Source organism: Gadus morhua, chromosome 15 (assembly GCF_902167405.1).
Source record: "Gadus morhua chromosome 15, gadMor3.0, whole genome shotgun sequence".
NCBI classification, from domain to species: domain Eukaryota; kingdom Metazoa; phylum Chordata; class Actinopteri; order Gadiformes; family Gadidae; genus Gadus; species Gadus morhua.
The window spans coordinates 5,734,960-5,754,223 of record NC_044062.1 but is presented as its reverse complement, the minus strand read 5'-3'; the positions used below and the strand labels follow the sequence as shown (position 1 = coordinate 5,754,223).

At 47.7% G+C, this 19,264-nt stretch overlaps 3 protein-coding genes across 3 annotated transcripts; all 3 read left to right on the top strand.

The window, feature by feature from the left end:
* The first annotated feature begins 301 nt into the window (after positions 1-301).
* On the top strand, positions 302-1,817 carry prr18 (proline rich 18). The gene has a single exon (XM_030379120.1). The coding sequence runs from the start codon at positions 472-474 to the stop codon at positions 1,315-1,317; it is 846 nt and encodes a 281-aa protein (XP_030234980.1). The 5' UTR covers positions 302-471; the 3' UTR covers positions 1,318-1,817.
* Positions 1,818-2,881: 1,064 nt separating this feature from the next.
* On the top strand, positions 2,882-15,310 carry LOC115559478 (uncharacterized). The gene is made up of 13 exons (XM_030378240.1): positions 2,882-3,237; positions 4,901-5,005; positions 5,231-5,386; positions 6,844-6,924; positions 7,490-7,628; positions 8,255-8,348; positions 11,379-11,490; positions 13,287-13,358; positions 13,451-13,557; positions 14,183-14,243; positions 14,650-14,810; positions 14,921-14,987; positions 15,077-15,310. Exons 1-13 carry the CDS (start codon positions 3,148-3,150, stop codon positions 15,128-15,130), a joined length of 1,299 nt encoding a protein of 432 aa, XP_030234100.1. The 5' UTR covers positions 2,882-3,147; the 3' UTR covers positions 15,131-15,310.
* Positions 15,311-15,940: 630 nt separating this feature from the next.
* Positions 15,941-19,264, top strand: tbxtb (T-box transcription factor Tb). The gene is made up of 8 exons (XM_030379389.1): positions 15,941-16,314; positions 16,587-16,851; positions 16,944-17,078; positions 17,328-17,389; positions 17,495-17,550; positions 17,648-17,827; positions 18,216-18,351; positions 18,593-19,264. Exons 1-8 carry the CDS (start codon positions 16,112-16,114, stop codon positions 18,831-18,833), a joined length of 1,278 nt encoding a protein of 425 aa, XP_030235249.1. The 5' UTR covers positions 15,941-16,111; the 3' UTR covers positions 18,834-19,264.

Sequence of the window (19,264 nt, the reverse complement as noted above, 5' to 3'; positions counted from 1 at the left end):
GAAGGCCTTCTGTAGGCCTTTCATCCGCACTATTGTTCGGATGAAAGTCAGACCGTTGAACGAGAGCAATATTTAACAATGAATTTAAGAATTTGTTTTTAGTTGTATTATTATTATTATTATTATTATTATTATTATTATTATTGGTGTTCATAAAGGATTCCCGCTAAATATTTCTCCATCCGTCAGGGTAATTAATGGCATCCCTTGGTCCATGTGTGTGCGCTTGTGTGTTTATGGCTTTGTTCCGCCGCCTGTACATCCTGGCCCCGCCCCCTGACCGACGCTATAAAGAGGCGGTCGGGCACCAGCAGCGCTCCAGTTGAATTCCAGCGGACAACAGGTGCAGGGAGCGACGCGCATTTGGATTTGGATGATGCCCGTACGGAGGGTACTCGTCGCTTTGTACAGACCGGTGCGATCTCCATCCGCACTTTACGCTTCACTCATCGACTCTGGTCGTTCGTAACGATGCCTTTCCCACCGATTAACCTCCACCAGAGGATCACGTCACCTGGTCGGGATCTGTTCCGGAAAAAGAAAACCAATGCGGTGCCCCTTCCGACCTCGGCGCTCGCGCTCAAACCCGGAGGGGAGGAGAAGCCCAAGTCCGAGAAGGACAAGTTCACCAGGTCGTGGCCCACCGCCAACCTGAGGAACCTGGGACGGAAATCATCCCAGCAGCAGAAGACCAAAAGCCCCACGCGGATACCCGCATTGGCGCAGGAGGAGCGGACCAAGTGCTCGTGGCTCCCCGTGTCCAAGTCCCAGGACTCGTGCGGGGTCGTCACACGCTCCAGCTCCATGGAGTCCACAACCGCGCGGGGGTGCAGCAAGCAGTCCTCGCGCGGCTCCCTGGGACGCACGGACTATCCCGCCGCCGTGGGGGAGAAGGAGATTCAGTTCAGCCTCAGCCTCACGCCTGAGGCCATCCTGGTGATCCAGAAGCGGAACCTGGAGAAGCAGATGTTGGCCAAGCAGCAGAAGTGCTGCCTGGCCTCCACAGACCTGCGGCACCGGCGGATCTTCCCGTCCAAGAAGGCGCACGGACACGGGGGGTCCGGTACCGGGTCCAAGGGCTGCGGTGCCCCGCTGGCGAGGCTGGACGACGCGGAGCAGGACATCAGGGCCATCGTGAAGATCTCCCTGCTCAACGACCAGTACAAGTACGACGATGTGGAGTACGAGGAGGAGGACGGGAACGTGGACGAGACGGTGGTCCGGAAGTGCAAAGAGTGGCTTAAGGGGGTGGAGAGTGCTGCTGCTTTCGGGAAGGTGGACAGACTGTCCACCCTGCCTCACCTCAAAGGCTGCTGATGCTGCCGCACTTTTTGACTCTTTGCACGAACTTGCTGCCAAGTAAGCCCGTAAAGCGGCGATCCACTCAAGGGAAGCAGCGCGCGTATCCGCGGGAGCGGAGCGCGCGCGCGTTCAATGTTTTCATGGGAGCCGAATGAAGTACCTTAATATTGTCTTCCGTTTTTTTGCACATGTCAATTGGTTAGTTTTTTATTTGTTTGTTTTTAACCGCGCGCCTGTAAGGAAAAGGTCCGCGTAATGGAACGCGCCCGCGCGGCCCCGGCGGATCTCCACGCGCGGCGAGCGGAGCGCGTTCCTTTGTGTCCCGAGAACAATGGCCGTCCACGGGAACCGGGTTCGATGGCCGTCTGATGGAAGTACAATGTTATTTCTCACACGGAGCACCTCTTTATACCTTTTGTACAGTATTTAACATTTGTGAAATATTTGAACCACTGTTTTTGTCAGACGACACTTTTATGCCAATTGAAGTAAAATAATATATACAAAAAATCTAATTTGAATGACTCGTTTCAAATGTGTTCAGGCCTATCGTATTTCAGATGGGGATTCTACTCCTTAATGTGCTGTGCTGACTCCCTTCTGATCTCTTGACACTAACTGCACGGTCGTGCGGGGGTTAGCCTTGCTAAGCGTCTTAGATTTCCTGCTAAGCAGGGTTTGCCCATAAAGCGCAAGGATCCAGTGGCCAGGTGCCTCCGTTACGCCCTCGGGGTAATCACTCAGAGGCGTAATGGACACCTGGCCAACGACGTTGACTCATGAGGATGAACCCCTTCTGAACGCAGTATTCACTGCAACACGGTATTCAATTGGCCAGCAGTGTCCAACTATACATCTTATGAACAAAGATTTTGCGTTTTAATTGAGTTGAGCATCCATGTTTTTCTGCAATAATCGTATCTGATGGCAAATATTTGGCTATTCTAAACAGAGGGTAATAATGGCTCTATTAACTTATTGGCTATTACTAGTACTACTGAATAGAAAAGTTTAGTTTGCAGTGTGGTCAGGAAGTTTAGGAGGGTGTGTGTGTGTGTGTGTGTGTATGAGAGAGAGAGAGAGAGAGAGAGAGAGTGTGTGTGGTGTGTGTGTGTGTGTGTGTGTGTGTGCGCATGCATGTCTGTATGTATGTCTGTGTTAATGAATGTGTGTGTGTGTGTGTGTGTGTGTGTGTGTGTGTGTGTGTGTGTGTGTGTGTGTGTGTGTGTGTGTGTGGTGTTTTGTAATTGGGGGAGGTTATAACCCCATTACATTGTTCCCTGTTACTTGGTTACCAGAGTTTGCAGTATACAGGACACACAAGTGTAAGTCCTGTACGTTCACTTAGCTCAGCACAACTGCTCCACCACCGGTAAGCTATTTAAGAGCTCCTTATGTCAGGTTCTGCATTCATAAATACCTGTTCTTGTTTTAAGTGTGATGCTAGCAGGGTCCAACATTAAAATCCGCCACGCGCTAATGATGGATACTTTTGACAATTTGGCTGACTTTGGTGGCAGACAATAAAACTGCGTCACTTATTAAAACATCTGCTCGGCCGTGTAAAGAAAACTTCTAGATGTTCATCTTGGACCCTAGATGATAGTCCTGTGGGTAACCAGTAGAGTACACACACAGAGTCATGGTCTGATTCCACGTTCACCTGCGGTGTGTGATTACATTACGGCATCCCCTGATCCATTACATCATGTAATTACCACTACAGGTGAAAGACTAAATGCCACAGGGTCGTTCATGGTTGACGTGTGTGGTGAACAGGTGTCCCAGGGCCAGGGGGTGAGACAGTGTCCTAAAGACTGTAGCCTCCTTCTATGAAGCTTCACCATGAGGTCTGAGGGCAGAGAGGTTCCCAGCAGGTCCAGCGTGCTACCCTCCATCCTGGATTCCTATGCATCACCTGCGGGCTTCAGCAAGGTATCCGGTAGCCTCTCGTTAGGGGTGCTATTCATCATTACAATGCATCTTGAGTTAATGGAATACATAAATGCATAGTTTTGCATGTTTTCACCGCAGGCATTACTTTTGTTCAAAAAAATTCTGTCTAAATTCGTTTGGTGATGAGAAAAGACACGAACATTTAAAGTAAATGACAAAAGTGATGAAGCAGTGTAGCAAGGGATGAATTCAGAATGGCTGTCTTTTACTTTTGTGATGGTCGATAACAGTCATATGTGTTTATGGGGGTTCTTCGGACTGCTCAGTGGAGAATAGCCCAGCACCAGTAAAGGATCCGGTATAGTTTCCACTGGGTTCCTGGCAAGAACAAAACCTGAGACCTGGAATACCTTAGAGAAGCTAAGCCAGCCCTAAGTCACTCTCTTTGTTAATGAGGTATTATCGTTTCATTCTGAGTATCCGTTTTCTTTCCTCCTCTATTTTGGCACTCACTGATATCATATTTTGGAAAAAGATCGGTTCATTCACAGACAAAGCTTTCAAATTACAGTCCTTGGGGAAAAGCAGCCGATTCAATGGGCCAACATTAAAAATAAGTTCAAACAAGAGTGAAATAAGCTTCCAGTTGTCTTCCAGTTCAAACTCCCCCTTTCTTAGATTTGTATCGACTACAACGCGTGAGTTCTACAGGTCAGCCCTATGCTCTGCAAGTCGATAAAGAGATTAGGGACTAATCTCCCCCCCCCCCCCCCCCCCCCCCCCCCCCCACACACACACACACACACACACACACACCACACACACACACACACACACACACACACACACACACACACACACACACACACACACACACACACACACACACACACACACACACACACACACACACACACACACACACACATCCTGCTCAGCATCCAGCAGAAATCCGCTCCATTCACCTTGTGACTCGTCTTTGATTTATAAAGTGGAGACAGTCTCCCGCCTTTTTTCCCGTCACGGCTTCCGCTGGCTCCGGTGAACCAGGCTCTCCAGTGATGTGTGCGTCCTACGGGGTTACCGTAGCAACGTGACCAGTGATGAATACTCCTCTCTAGCTGTCTTTATGTGGGACCGGACAAAAGAGTCCCCCTTCCTCCACAGACCGGGCCTGTAACCTTCCAGTAATGGTGGACATTTACTAGACACCTGTAAAGCAACTGACACAGACAAACGGGAAAGAACATGACATTAAAGAGTATGGTGGGATAAACTGTTTGGTTCTGAGACAGCTGCAGAGTTACAGTCCTACTGGAATGTTTTATTTCAACAGAATATGAAAAAGGAAGATAGACTCCTCCATGCCTAGTCTCTCTTTTCTTTCTTCTTTCTTATTGTTTCTCTTGCCCTGGTGCACAAACAAAGAGCAATAACACGAGGCGAAAAACTTTTAAATCCCTGACTTTGGCATCTGCTGTGTATCACTTTTGACTCCGCTCTGATTACACCAAACTGGGATTAGGAAGACCCCCGATAGGCTTAAAGGAGATCATAGCTTGGACGATTTTATTTCGAGAAAGCTTTCTGCGGTACACGCCCAAGCACGTCTACACAACAACTGGAGTTGCCCAGCCGTTGCGTGGGTCGGGTTCCCTTAATCGGGTTCCAACACGACCTAAATGGGTTTCTCTGTTGACAGGGAAAGAATGAAGACAACCCGCGCAGCCGCAGAAGCGAGGTTGTGCGAGATGACGATGACCTCAACCGGGAAGCCAACGAAAGGCGGCAGGCCCTGTGCGAGCGAGTAGGCCTCACTCCCTATTGTATAATTGCTATGGGTTTAATTAGTCTACCTTTGTACTGTAGGCCTATGGATGCTTCAAAACCAAACTGACAGGGGGTTCATTTGATGCAGAGAACACTAAACGTTTCTTCTTTACCCATATCAAATATTTGCCCTCGGTTTAGTGTCATGTTCAAAACTAACTTTGTTTATGTCATGATTTAAGTTTATTTTCTTGTCTCTCAGCGCCATCTAGAGTCGTACAGGAACGTACGTCGCCTCAGAGACGCCCTCTACCGGCGTTACATGGACCTGCTCCAGAAGAAGGTCCACTCCCAGCGGCTTGAGATGCAGAGGCGAGCAGAACAGCCCAGATCCAAACCGGTGAAAGACATCCAATGGGTAATCAGGGCCACACACGTTGAATCCATAGCTTACTCCGTATTTAGGGCTCAAGTACACAACCGTGTCAATCTAAGGCTGCCTGTCACCTTTCCTGAGATCCTTTGGTGATTCCACAGCGACGTCCGCAGCATTAAATAAATGACAACTGCAATTCCCGTTGACAGCTACGTGTGGTATAAGTGTGAGGGAGTTTAGTCTGCAAGCTTTGATGGAATCACACAAAGAGGGTCTGATTGTCTGGACACAGCAGAACTGTTTTGTAAACATGCAGATGTTCGTGCTATAGGGACTGATGCATCCGACTGCTTCTTCGGTGGCTTCTCTCGGAGAGAGAGAGAGAGAGAGAGAGAGAGAGAGAGAGAGAGAGAGAGAGAGAGAGAGAGAGAGAGAGAGAGAGAGAGAGAGAAATAGAGAGAGAGAGAGAGAGAGAGAGAGAGAGAGAGAGAGAGAGAGAGAGAGAGAGAGAGAGAGAGAGAGAGAGAGAGAGAGAGAGAGAGCGATAGAGAGCGATAGAGCGAGTGTTGTGTTCTGTGAGCCTTCCTGCTGAGAGACAGTGCTCCATTGTGAGTGACTTTGATTTTGACTCGTCTTGTGTTCTGTCCGGGGGTGTGAACAGAACAATCAGCTTCAGAGGAGCCAGCCTCGTCCACTTTGATAGAGGGGGTCTAAACACGGGAGACAGATCCTGTCTTATAACCCCCCAGCCTTCACCTCCACCCCCCACCATCTATAAAAGAATAGCTTCTGCAGGAGGAGGTGACTGCTCCCACCCCCACCTCCTCCTCCTCCTCCTCCTCCTCCTCCTCCTCCTCCTCCTCCTCCTCCTAATGACTTGCACTTGGCGGACGGGACACAAGGAGAACACAATAAAGGACTTTTACGGGCCTTCCAGTCGGAATTCCTTTACCCTTCCAACTGCTGAGCAAATGAAAGCTGTTGTTTCCTCACAGCGTACTGGGATGCTGCGTTTAGAAGAATGATGGAGGGGGGGGGGGGGGGGACACCTGCTGGGTTCTAATTGGTCCTCGCTGTCCTTAATGGCTTCCTGCGGCTCTGCTTGTTTACTTCTCATTTGCCGTATGTGTATGTGCGTGTTTGTGTATGTGTGTGCGTGTTTGTGCATGTGTGTGTTTGTGCATGTGTGTGTGTCTGCGTGTGTGCGTTCGTGTGCTATTGTGTATTTTCGTGTGTGTATGTGTGTTTGTGTGTGTGGTGTTTTTGTGTGTGTGTGTGTGTGTGTGTGTGTCTGTGTGTTTATTGGCGTATTTGTTTGTGTGTGTGCATATGCGTGTATATGTGTGTATTTGTATGTGTGTGTGTGAGTGTGCATGCGTGTGTGTGTTCTGGTTCCCAGCCCCTGAAAGGACAGGAGTGTCTAACACACACACAGTGTCCGGCCCTGTAACCTCACCATCCCCCCCGTCTCTCTCTCTCCCCCCTTCGGCCTCCCTTAGAAGAAGGAGCGGCTGGGCTTCTCCCGCCTGCAGCACGACGCCTCGTACCTGGAGGCCCTGCCCAAGACCAGCTTCTACCTGGTGGGTCCGGCACGGTGCAACGCTCAAGAGCCAAGAGTTTGGTTTATCAATTAAATCACCGCACAGTTAATCACAGCGCGGTGCTTCTGAGCTATGGCGCACATGGCATGTGTCTTGTTCATAGGTAAAAACAGGATTGCCCGATAAGAGTATGAATATACGGGTGAGAAATATACAAATATTAAAAATATTAAAAATATTAAATGAAGTTCAATATAAATTTGCCTGTAAAGTTGATAAGTTCTGGTTTGAACACGTACACATTAAAAATATATAAAAATAATTATAATGTAAACCTAGTGGTATGCATGTAATTAACCTTGGTTATAGAACTGCTGAAGTGAAATACCAAGTCCCTATGAGCCATTCTATACTTTATGATGTCATTACACTCTAGAACTCTTTAGTTTTATACCTGGGTTTTTAGCGTTGCACGTTTCCTCTATACAGCGCCTGGGTTATCCTGGCACACATTTGATTCATTATCCTTATTATTAAAATGATTATAATCATCCCGTTATTCATCGATCATGACATGGCTGTACACACGTATCTGTTACTGCAGATCCTGGAGCTGCAGAACCAGCTGGTGCAGCGGGGGGTTCTCAGGACCCGGGTGGACCTGGAGGACTTTGGGGGCCGCATCGACTACCACCGGGGTCCTCAGTGCATTCAGGACCACCTCCAGGAGATCAGGCAGAAGAGTTGAGTGGGGGTCCGCAGTCTAGGTGCAGGGTCTCTCAGATGAGGGTACATGTACATCGAGCGGTACTTTGAAGGGTTACAGGGGGTGTTTACATTTATAAAAGTGGGTTTTAATATTGGTTACATAAAAATTAGATGATTCTAAATACCACCTTAATAAAATTAGGTACAATCTGAATACCACCTTTAAAAAACGAGGTAAAATCGGAATACCACCTTAATAAAATGAAGAAAAAACTGAATACCACCTTAATAAAATGAAGTACAATCTGAATACCACCTTAATAACATGAAGTATAATCTGAAAACGAATATACAAGTTTGGTACGTCTGTCCAAAAGATGTCATAATCGGACGAAAAAGTGACGCAGAAGCCCATGTTTCTCACAAAATTATATTCATTGCACCAACCCATTACAAAAGAAAAAAAACATACAAAATTTCTTTGTGCTGGTGAAAGGGTTTCTTGGTTGAAAAAAGGCTCTGGGGGGGGTTACATAAGTAAATAACTTAAAAAGTCTTAAAACGACCGATCTGGTCCATGCCCCACCATAGAACTTCTTTATGATGAGATGAGGGGCCTCACAGAAACGTCTCTGACCTCCTGATGTTCTCATGTTGATAGTGATCCCTGAGGACCCAGTAGCAGGGTGGATGGCCCCTGGATCCCCCAGGTCTGAGGGGGAGAGCAGACCAGAGCACCAGCCTCTCTACCCCAGGTTGTGATAAGTTTCATCCATGCTTTTCATTCCTTAATGTTTTCAGTAACCGAGTGCATGGGTCCATAATGTGTCAGCTCAACGCCAAAGAACAGCCTGTCCCTGGAAAGTGTTCGAGAGAGAGTGTTGTTTAAGGTAGATATAGTTTGAGTGTTTTCAGTATAGATACCTTTAACGTCAATGTGCACACTGAAGCACAACAGCACCCTTTGCTTTTGGAAAAGGGTGGAAGAATTTAGCCTCAGAGTGTGCTACAGGCGATGCTTCGGTTGAATAACCAACACACAGCTCCCTTTTGCCCGGGGGTGTCAATGGAACTGGATTCAAGAATCAGGATTGAGGTTTTATTGATAAAATTCGAAGTCTGTAGTTTCTTTTGCAATCCCACATAAAATAAAGGTGCGGAAAATTGAAAATTGAAAGAAGAATCGATCACATAGATTAAATAAAATAAACTAATAAAATGTGACTGTACAAATGTAATATATAAACAGTAGATAAACATAGAACAAATAAATCCAATCCGTTTTGAACGATTGAAAGAAGAAAGGGCGAGCGAGCCCAGGGAAAACGGGCGCATCACGCAGTGACAGCGAGGACAGTCATGGAGTGAACTCAGATTGAGCCGCTTCCCTCAGTGTTTACCCTCCTGAGCCGCGACCCACTCTCCGCCCTCCATGGCTCTAGTCTGGACATGCAGACTACAGTAGAGTTATGGTAGTCTGGACATGCAGACTACAGTAGAGTTATGGTTGGACGTTGACGCAACACAATGACCACGCAGTCGCTTTGACGTAGTCGTGAACCTGTTTGGGTTCTGCGTCGGGTTTACTTCGGGTTTACGCTGGCGGACCAATCCCAGCCCTTGCTGCTACGTCGGCCTCGACACAAGGCTACAATTGTCGGGAGGCGCAGGGCAGCTCCTTGCGGTGGACGCAAGGAGGGTCTGCAAGGTCGTAATTGGTCCGTAAACCCCCTTTGCGCTGCGTCGACGTCCAACCATAGCTAAGCTTTTAGCACTAGCATGGGTCAGCTCCTGTGTGGAGCGCATGGGCGGCTGATTGTTCAGGCCCAGGCGATGGGACCAAACACAGCCTGACCCCATGATGTGTACACAGGCCCACCTCCCCCTACGCCTACAAACATGATCCAGAGGGGATGGGGCGGGGTTAATGATGTCCTCCACACAAGAGAGTCAGCACTTGGGCGGGTGGTGTCGCCTCATGCCGGCAATCTGAGCAGATGTGAACTGCAGTGTTTGGACTAATCTGGTCTTCTTCTTCTTGAGAGATTTATGGGCTGCCAGTCAAATAGAGGTCTGTGTGCCGAGAACACACACACACACACACACACACTCACACACACACACACACACACACACACACACACACACACACACACACACACACACACACACACACACACACACACACACACACACACACACACACACACAAAAACACACATACACACAGATAACCTTATAGGGACTCTTGTGCTTTCAGTCTTATTGCAGTTGGGGTACGCGATATATGTGTGTCGTATGTTGAGCAGAAGGTTTGTGAAACAATTGTTTTACTGCCGTTAGTATGAATGCTCTTTTGTGCTTTGAGAAGTTCCACATTTCTTCTAAGAATTAAATGAAACTCGCACACATTTATTTTTAGAGTTGTTGTTGTTGTTGATTGATTTTGGCAGTGGCATTACAGTAAGTCCGGGTCCCATTCTCCTCTGTGTGTGATTTCCTCTGACCAACTCCGAACACTGTTGGTGTGATTTGTGTTCCCATGTTGTGAATGTACCACACAACAGTGTCTGCCCCAGTCAATAGGGGCCGGGTCGGTTTGGTGTATGGTTGGGTGGTGTTCGGAGGGGTCGGCCATCTTGGGTCGTACACGTTGGAACAAGACATTAGGGGCCAGGTCTGAAAAAAGGCTAGTGAGGCCATACGATGACAAGTGACCCCCTGGTGTGAGATCTCACTGAGCCACGGAAAAACACCGGTCGATCTGGAGGCTCCCTCTTGGCTCAACGGGAGCACATTCCCCACACACACGAGAAATACTCAAAATGGAAGCACTTACAGCCTGGACCACAATATGGAAGACTACCTGCTCCCATCATGCTTTTTAGTATGTTAAGTATTTAATAAGCCTATATAAGTCTACTGCTATAGTTATTCCATATTTCAGAAAACGACATATGATAGAGTTGGCCTCCCTATCTGTAGGTCTTCCAAATAAAAGATGGTTTGCAATGCATACAGACTTCATTTATTAGTGAACCAAAATTCTAAGGTATTATCATTTGATCTACTCTCCTGGGGTGAGTGCCAAAGCCTGTATAAGAATCTATAAAGGACATCAGAGGGTAGATAACATGCATCCAAGAGGGGATCAGACACAGACACCCTGCTCAAGGGCATCAGTCACATTTGAGGGAATCGAACCTGAACATCCTAGCCACAACCCGTGTCATGGTTTACATCCACACGTACAGTATAGCCCCAGCACCGTCTGTCGGCTTCCTGTGAAGCCATTGGGGGGGGGGGGGGGTCTGTCTGCGGCTGCACCCTGCTGTGAGTAAAAGCTGCCTTGCTCCGGACTCCGTCGTGGGGGTCGGTTTAGCACCCAGCGGACAAAGCGAGCCGTCACCCAGGTGCGGGGTGTTGGCGGGTGCCCTCGGCGGCTGCGGCGTACATCTAGCTGTGACGCTAGCGTGTCGATTGGAATGTGTTGATGACTCACGTGTCTTCCCACTAGCCCCTCGCCGCTCAGTGTTCATAGGCCCGTGCTGCTGCACAACGTCCCTCCCTGAACCTGCGCTCTGTGGCTCCGTCACTGCAGCCCTGGTCGAGGTTTCCTTGTCTTTGTCTCCACAGACGTACTTGGTTAAGGAGGAAGGTGATTCCCTTGGGTTGTAAAGCTGGATGTTATTTGTGTGTGTGTGTGTGTGTGTGTGTGTGTGTCTGTGTGTCTGTGTGTGTGTGTGTGTGTGTGTGTGTGTGTGTGTGTGTGTGTGTGTTTACAGGCCTGAGGAGCAGGACAGTGTGAGTACACCAGAGTCTGGTTCCGGGGGGAGTGGAGCAGAGCCGGCCTTCAGCAGCACCCTGGAGCAGGAGGCAGAGCGAATGTTTCCCAAGGTTAGTGCTTGGACCGCACACACACACACACACACACACACACACACACACACACACACACACACACACACACACACACACACACACACACACACACACACACACTCACACACACACACACACACACACACACACACACACACACACACACACACACACACACACACACACACACACACACACACTTCTATTGCATGAACGTGATGAAAACATGATCAACTAATTGAAAACAAAGGAAAGTTGTACACATATATATACATATATATATATATATATATATATATATATATATGCATATATATATTATTTATAGTTCTCTTGACACTTGAGTGTGGAGCTGGAGGCCCGGGCAAACAGAGGCTGTTGGAGGGTTGGTGGTCAGACTGGGCCGGTCCGAGGGAAGCATCACTCACTAGCCCAGCGACAGCTCACAGGGGAACGGATCAGAGCGCTCGGATCCACTCCCCCGATGGAGAGCGCTGGAACCTGAGGAACCTGACGTCCTCCAGCCTCTTTGGCTCCATGTCCAGACGACTGTGTGTGTGTGTGTGTGTGTGTGTGTGTGTGTGTGTGTGTGTGTGTGTGTGTGTGTGTGTGTGTGTGTGTGTGTGCTCAGCTCTTTCTCCTTACAGCTGCTCCTTTGTCAGTCTAACCTGGACAGTTCCTCTGCTTTGATCAGTAGGTGAGAGGTGGTGGGGGGGTTTGGTTAAGGGGGGTCCGGGTCCACAAGGATAGTTGGGGGCAGGGTCCCCAAGGATTAAAGGACAGTGTAGAGATCAATGGCAGCCATCCTTTCAGTTAACCGGCCTCTCGGTCCATTCACAGGGCGTTCGCTGCAGAATGTCCGAATCAGGAAGTGGTCTCGTGGAACAGTTAGCGCTGTGTCGTTGCGGGGGGGCGGGGTGCGAGATCAGGCGCCAAAGGAGACACTTGGCGTGGGGGAATCCACACTCCTCCTGCGTCGACACCTCTCACGCTGACACCAAAATCTATCGCCATGGTGACCACCGTGTTAAAGAGAGAGAGAGAGAGAGAGAGAGAGAGAGAGAGAGAGTGAGAGAGAGAGAGAGAGAGAGAGAGAGAGAGAGAGAGAGAGAGAGAGAGAGCGTTAAGGCTGGTTTATACTCCTCCGTTAAGTGCTGTATAGACACCGAGAGCCCTCTCCGGCATCGGAGAGCCTGACGGAGACCCTCTCCGTAGCTTACCTGCGCATCCAATATTTTTTAAGTATCCGTCGACGCAACGGAGACGGCAAGCGCTGTGATTGGTCCTCTAACAAAATAATTTCTGGAATTTTCCCGGTTTGAATTTGCAACTTATTCACTTAGCACCATGTTTCCTTTGTTTCGGCCCAGTCTGACATGAAGGACCAATAAAACACCAAATAAGTTTGAAAAACTTTGGACGTTTATTTACAGCACTATTTACATGGTTAGTAGTCATCATATAAGATCGATCGGGCGGCGAATTGTATTGTGCATCCGACATCCCGACGGAGAACTTTGAATGCTCGAGGGGTCTCCGTGGTTACGAATTACGGATTACGGAGTCGGAGTAGTATACTTACTATACTATACTGATTGAGAGATGTACCGGTTGGTGATTACTGATTGAGAAGTACCTGTTAGGGATCAATGATTGAGAGATGTACCGGTTGGTGATTAATGATTGAGGGATGTACGATACCTGTTAGTGATTGATGATTGAGAGATGTACCTGTTAGTGGTTAATGCTTGAGAGATGTACCTGTCAGGGATTAATGCTTGAGGGATGTGTTGTTGATGTGTCACCACTAGATGAAGGTGCCACGGTTTGCGGCTCTGCAGCCCGGCTTCGGGGTGAACCTGGAGAGCAAGGTGGTTGAAGTGGTGGGTCGCCCAACATTACAAACACACCGGCAGGTTTTCACGCCCAGAGTAAGTAATCTGGTCACAGCCTGACGTCGCTGTGCTCGTTAAAGCTGAGGTTTCCGGACATCCCGAAGAAGAGCAGGAAGGCGGCGATGCACCAGAGACACCTGAGACACATGTATGACGCCTCCCTCACCAACATGGCCGTCTCAAGGAGGTGGGTGTGCTGCAGCCAACCAGACACACTGCACACACTATACACACTTTATAGACACACTGTACACACTATATAGACACACTGTATAGACACACTGTACACACTGTATAGACACACTGTATAGACACACTGTATAGACACACTGTACACACTGTATAGACACACTGTACACACTGTATAGACACACTGTACACACTGTATAGACACACTATACACACTTTATAGACACACTGCACATGCTTTAATGGGCTTATCGGTAAACAGTGTAGAACTGACGTGTACTTCTACACACACAAACACACACGCATTCACACATACACACACGTACCAGATGAATGATACATAGTTATCATCTACCCTTTTATCCAAAGCAACTTTCAGTGATATGGTAGAATGCCAAGCCAGGGATGGAACCCACAACCTGGGTTTGGACTTTCTTTAAACTATTAATCTAGCAATTTAGCAGCGCTCTGCGCACAAAAATTCTCACTCGAATATCTTTCAGTTTCACGTTTGACCGATACATTTTAATAACGATAAGACAAACACGGGAATGGGCGGTATGATGGTCTTTGACCGCCGCAGTTTGTTTTTCTCCGTGTGCTGTGAACGCTGCTCCCTCCAGACTGCTGGACGGGGAGAGAGACACTCTGGGCAGGCCGGAGGCGGCCGCCAGCCAGGAACCGGTCGGTCACACAAAACACCAACACCGCACCAGGGAAGGGGCTACTAGGGAATGTTACACACACTGTGGTGTTGTTGTTGTTTTTCTTACGGTAACATGGCAACGGTTATCTCGGAGGAGATAGCCGCATCAGGTCACCAATCATCTTACTCCTTGCATAATAAAATTGTATACTACAAATAAACACAAAAATATACACTGTATTTATAATTTCATTTATTTTTTCTTTTACATTTCACTTATACTTTGTGTTGTTCATTTTACTTTTTCTTTTATCCCTGAGCGTATGCTGACACCTGCGTCGAGATCAATTCCTACGGTGGATACAGTTTTGAAGATGAAACCTTTCATTATTAATCGTCCAGGCACTGACCTGCGTTCTCCGTTCCCGTGACCCCTCCCGGCAGGTTCAGAGTGTGTCTTCCAGAGGCTCCACTCAGGAGAAGACCGAGAGCAGCAGGGCATCGGGCCAGCCCTGCCTGTTCCTCCTCACGTCTCTACCTTCACCCAGCGCTCAGAGCCGTCCAATCCGCTCGCCCCGAGAGAAAAGCAGAATGTCCTCTCAAAGGTACAGTCATGAACATGAAGTGGAAGAGAGAAATGGTTTGTTGTGTTGAGCCCTGTTGGTTCCAGTGAGGCACTGACGTCTTTGTTGGACTGTGTGTTCTTTTGGACCAGAATACACAGGTTTAAAACAAGGGACCCTCTGTCCTTGGAGGATGTGTGCCGACAAAGAGACGTGCAGGTAGGGGACATGAGATGAAGGGCTCAGTTTTATTAAAACGTTGTATGTACAAGTATTTTGAAATCATCTTTTGTATCCTTTGTCTGTAGATAATCAACCATGTGGAGAAGCTTTGGAGTAACTATATAGGAAACAGTTACTGAAGATTACAATATATATTAAGCGATAGAACATTTCAAATGACAGATTATTGTGTCTAAGGAATGCATTTCCTGTCATCTTCCGCTCAGTTTGCATTTGTGTGGAATAGTATATAACACTTCAATATAACACTTTTTGTCAATGTATAACAATGTATAGTATCATATAGGCCCAATTTAAAGTGGTATACTAATGTTTAATACAAATACATATTTTAAACAAATTGTTCTGCAATATTTCTTAAATAAAATGTATTTGAAATAACGTTCCTTTATATTCATATATAAGGCCTACATCATAAATTCATGAAAAATAAATAAAAATTCCTATCCCAATATAGAGATGCATGTTTAAATAAGGGGAAGCTCACATTGTTTTCGTGACGTGCGATGTGTGTTATGTGTGTGTGTGTGTGTGTGTGTGTGTGTGTGTGTGTGTGTGTGTGTGTGTGTGTGTGTGTGTGTGTGTGTGTGTGTGTGTGTGTGTGTGTGTGTGTGTGTGTGGGGGGGGGGGGGGGGGGGGGGGGGGAGCAGTCTTGATTTTTATTCCCGCGTCCGAGAGAGGTTAATCTATTGGATGTGTGGCGAATTTCATATACTTTTTGCTCCTTTTTTTTTTTCAAAATGTCAGTGTTTTAATTCGAGCTGAATCAGGGGTTTACATAGGCCTCATAATAAATTCGGATATTGCCTCGGGTGAGACGCCCTTAGCGTGTGCATATTTACACTTTAAACCAATGAAAAACGAGCTGGGGGAAAATCAAAGAAAACTTCAGCCAACCTCCTCCCTCCCAAATACCTTTCCTGTGAAGAGACCTCACTCGAGCCTATATAGCCCCCTATCCCTTAGGATTGGAACCACTTGATTCTCCATTAACAACAGGGGGAGTGAATTGGGTGACTTAATCAACAGAGTGGAACTTTTAATCGATTCCTTATAAAGCCTGCGATTACAAAGATCCAACCCTGGAGTTCCTGGACAGAATGGCCCCCATTGCCACTGAGTGCCACGGGAAGTCCTTCCACCGCGTCGACCATCTCCTCAGTGCGGTGGAGAGTGAGCTCCAGGCGGGGAGTGAGAAGGGCGACCCCACGGAGAGGGAGCTCACCGTCTCCCTGGATGATAATGAACTCTGGAAAAGGTTTAAGGACCTCACTAATGAAATGATAGTCACCAAGAACGGCAGGTAGGCCTACTAGTCGACATACATTAAAATGTGGATTTGTTTGAAACACCGACAGATGCATTGTTTATTTAATACCTTTTATAATTTGATGGGTGCGGTTTAATTTGGATTTTACTAATTGATTCAGCGTGATGCGTCCTTTCTGAGTTGTATTGAGATGTTATGTAAATTAGCCCTTGGTATGTCTATACCTACGTATAGCCAGGCTGATTTGACATTCGTATAGTTCACAATAATCTTAAATATCTTTCTTTCTATTACTTTTCATAAAGGCGCATGTTTCCCGTTCTTAAAGCCAACCTGTCCGGACTGGACCCGAACGCCATGTATTCCGTTCTGCTGGACTTCGTCTCTGCGGACAACCATAGGTGGAAATACGTGAACGGGGAGTGGGTCCCGGGAGGGAAGCCTGAGCCTCCCACTCCGAGCTGCGTATCCATCCATCCAGACTCGCCAAACTTCGGTGCGCACTGGATGAAAGCGGCCGTGTCGTTCAGCAAAGTCAAACTCACCAATAAACTCAACGGAGGCGGGCAGGTGTGTGGGAAAAGTGTTATGATAATGAGAATTACCTAAGCTAATAATACGACTGTGTTGAATTTTCTTTAATTCGACTTCTTCGATTTCAGATCATGCTAAATTCTTTACACAAGTACGAACCACGTCTTCACATAGTGCGCGTTGGAGGTCCACGGAGAATGATCACCAGTCACTCGTTTCCCGAGACCCAGTTTATCGCTGTGACGGCCTACCAGAACGAGGAGGTAGGCAATCATCATATTATTGATACCCATTGTATTTAACGCACTTGATTTGAGGAAATAGCAGCAAGAGTGGCTGCGTAAAATGTTGGGCCGTTTATGCAGCCAATGCGTCTTTTACGCACGGGATACACACATTTGTTGATGGTTTGTTTTGTTGTTGTAGGCCATGCTTGTTGTTTATTTTCGTCAAAAAACATGCTGGATAGTAATGTTCCTCCAAAAATGATAATTTTATGTTTCTTATTGTAGATCACTGCTCTTAAAATCAAATATAACCCGTTCGCTAAGGCCTTCTTGGATGCAAAAGAAAGGTACGCCCATTTCATGCTCTAGTATTTCCCTCTACAAGACTTTTCCCGAATTATCTCCTACAAAATGTCATATTCTTCAGTTGAATGTATTTCTCTTCCATTCAGAAGCGATCACAAAGATATTCTAGAAGATGAAAATCAACAATCATCGTATTCCCAGTGTGAGTGTGTCCTCACGCTGTTCATCACTTACTCCACCCAATCTTGTAAGACAACGTCAATCAAACGCACCCTCCTGCATCCCTTGTGTTCCTCTAGTGAGCGGCTGGTTCATCCCGGGACCGGGCCCCCTCCGCCCTTCTGCCGCTAACCCCCACCACCAGGGTGAAGGTCCCCTCTCCGCCTCCACCCTCCATGGCTGTCAGAGCTACTCCAGCCTGAGGCACCATCGCTCCACGCCGTACGGCAGCCCCTACACCCATCGTGTCGGCTCCCCAAGTAGGTATCCTTAACCTCCACCCTCACCCCCACCCCCACTTCCCTACTGACACCCCTCTCCCTGGCTACTGGCCCTCTCTCCCCCATGCCCACCTCCCTGGCTCCTTACCAACCTCAGCCCCACCTCCCTGGCTTCAGACCAGAAAGACAAACAAGAGTGTCCGATGGGGGGCAGAGGGGGGGGTTTACATTCCTCCAGCTTTTGTGTGAACGTCTTCCCTCCCAGAGTTGTAACCGGACAGGCTTCCACTTTCAACATCACTCGTATTCAAGAAAAAGTTCAAAGTTAACTTGACCTCATATTCTCCAGTATCCCTCAGACCAGTCTGTGAGCGATGGGCAGTACCGTTTCTCAATGCTTCTTCCTCCTGACTCTCTCCCCATCCAGCCGGTTATTCTGATGACTCTGCTGCCTGTGTGTCCCTGCTGACCGGCCATGACCACAGCTGGCCCGGTGGACGCATGCCCCCCCATCCCTGCATGGGGCCCATGTCCCACGGTCACCTCTCAGCCACCGGCTCCAGGTTGGTTCAATTTGCCAAAGCCTACCTAACTCAGCATTTAAGCATATTTAAGTCGCAATGGACAGTGGTGCCATACCAATGACCATGACCAGGACTTTCCGGCTGTAACTGAAATATCCTAACAACTGACAATTGACTAATCAGCCACTGTATTTATCTAAGAGTACATAAATTAACTAAATGAGCATTGATCTTATGTGTGAAGCTAAACAAGGTGTTTGCATTGCTTTCGTCTGTGCAGTCAGTATCCTAGCCTATGGCCTAGCAATCACCATTCGTCCCTGGCCCTGGCGAACCACACCGGGGGAATGACCGGTGGCCACTACGCCGACGTCTCACACTGCGCGGCAGCGCCCTCTGGTGGCTCCCCGGTGTATGACGGCGGCACTGTTGCCGAAGTGCACGACAGCACACAGTATGACGTCTCTCTGCACGGTGGCCTACCGTCTGCCTGGACGCACATTTCCCCTCCTTCCCTCTGATGGTAGAGCATGTTCTCTACACATGTTCTGGTTCTTTATATCTGCTTTTAGTCTTTTCCCTGTTTGCTTTTGAATCTTCTTATTCATTAAAGGTGAGGTAACTACCCTACTACGGACCATGTTACTCACGTCAACTCAAGTTCAGCGCTTCATAACAACAGTGCTAACCTGCTGGAAATGTAGATGCATCGAATGGCAGGGCCGACCACATCAAGAGGATCCAGGACCTCCTGAATGAGTCCTTTGTGCGTGTTGCTAAATGTTGTGTGACTCAACCAATGACAGCTGTTGGCTGTCCGATCCCCATGTTGGTCTCCAGATGTTAACCTAACCCTTAAAGATTAATCTAGGTGCGCTTATATTAAGCATAACCTGAAGTCTCAAAAAATGTTTTTTAGTGATGGAGAATTTGTAGTGTAAATATGAACTTA

What these genes read in the sequence shown, in the direction of transcription:
- prr18 (XM_030379120.1), top strand. Translation starts at nt 472, where the DNA reads ATGCCTTTCCCACCGATTAACCTCCACCAGAGGATCACGTCACCTGGT.
- LOC115559478 (XM_030378240.1), top strand. Translation starts at nt 3,148, where the DNA reads ATGAGGTCTGAGGGCAGAGAGGTTCCCAGCAGGTCCAGCGTGCTACCC. An exon ending in CACCTGCGGGCTTCAGCAAG is followed by an intron (nt 3,238 to 4,900) that starts GTATCCGGTAGC and finishes CTCTGTTGACAG; the next exon opens with GGAAAGAATGAAGACAACCC. An exon ending in GGCAGGCCCTGTGCGAGCGA is followed by an intron (nt 5,006 to 5,230) that starts GTAGGCCTCACT and finishes CTTGTCTCTCAG; the next exon opens with CGCCATCTAGAGTCGTACAG.
- tbxtb (XM_030379389.1), top strand. Translation starts at nt 16,112, where the DNA reads ATGGCCCCCATTGCCACTGAGTGCCACGGGAAGTCCTTCCACCGCGTC. An exon ending in TTCTTGGATGCAAAAGAAAG is followed by an intron (nt 17,390 to 17,494) that starts GTACGCCCATTT and finishes TCTTCCATTCAG; the next exon opens with AAGCGATCACAAAGATATTC. An exon ending in CTCTCAGCCACCGGCTCCAG is followed by an intron (nt 18,352 to 18,592) that starts GTTGGTTCAATT and finishes TCGTCTGTGCAG; the next exon opens with TCAGTATCCTAGCCTATGGC.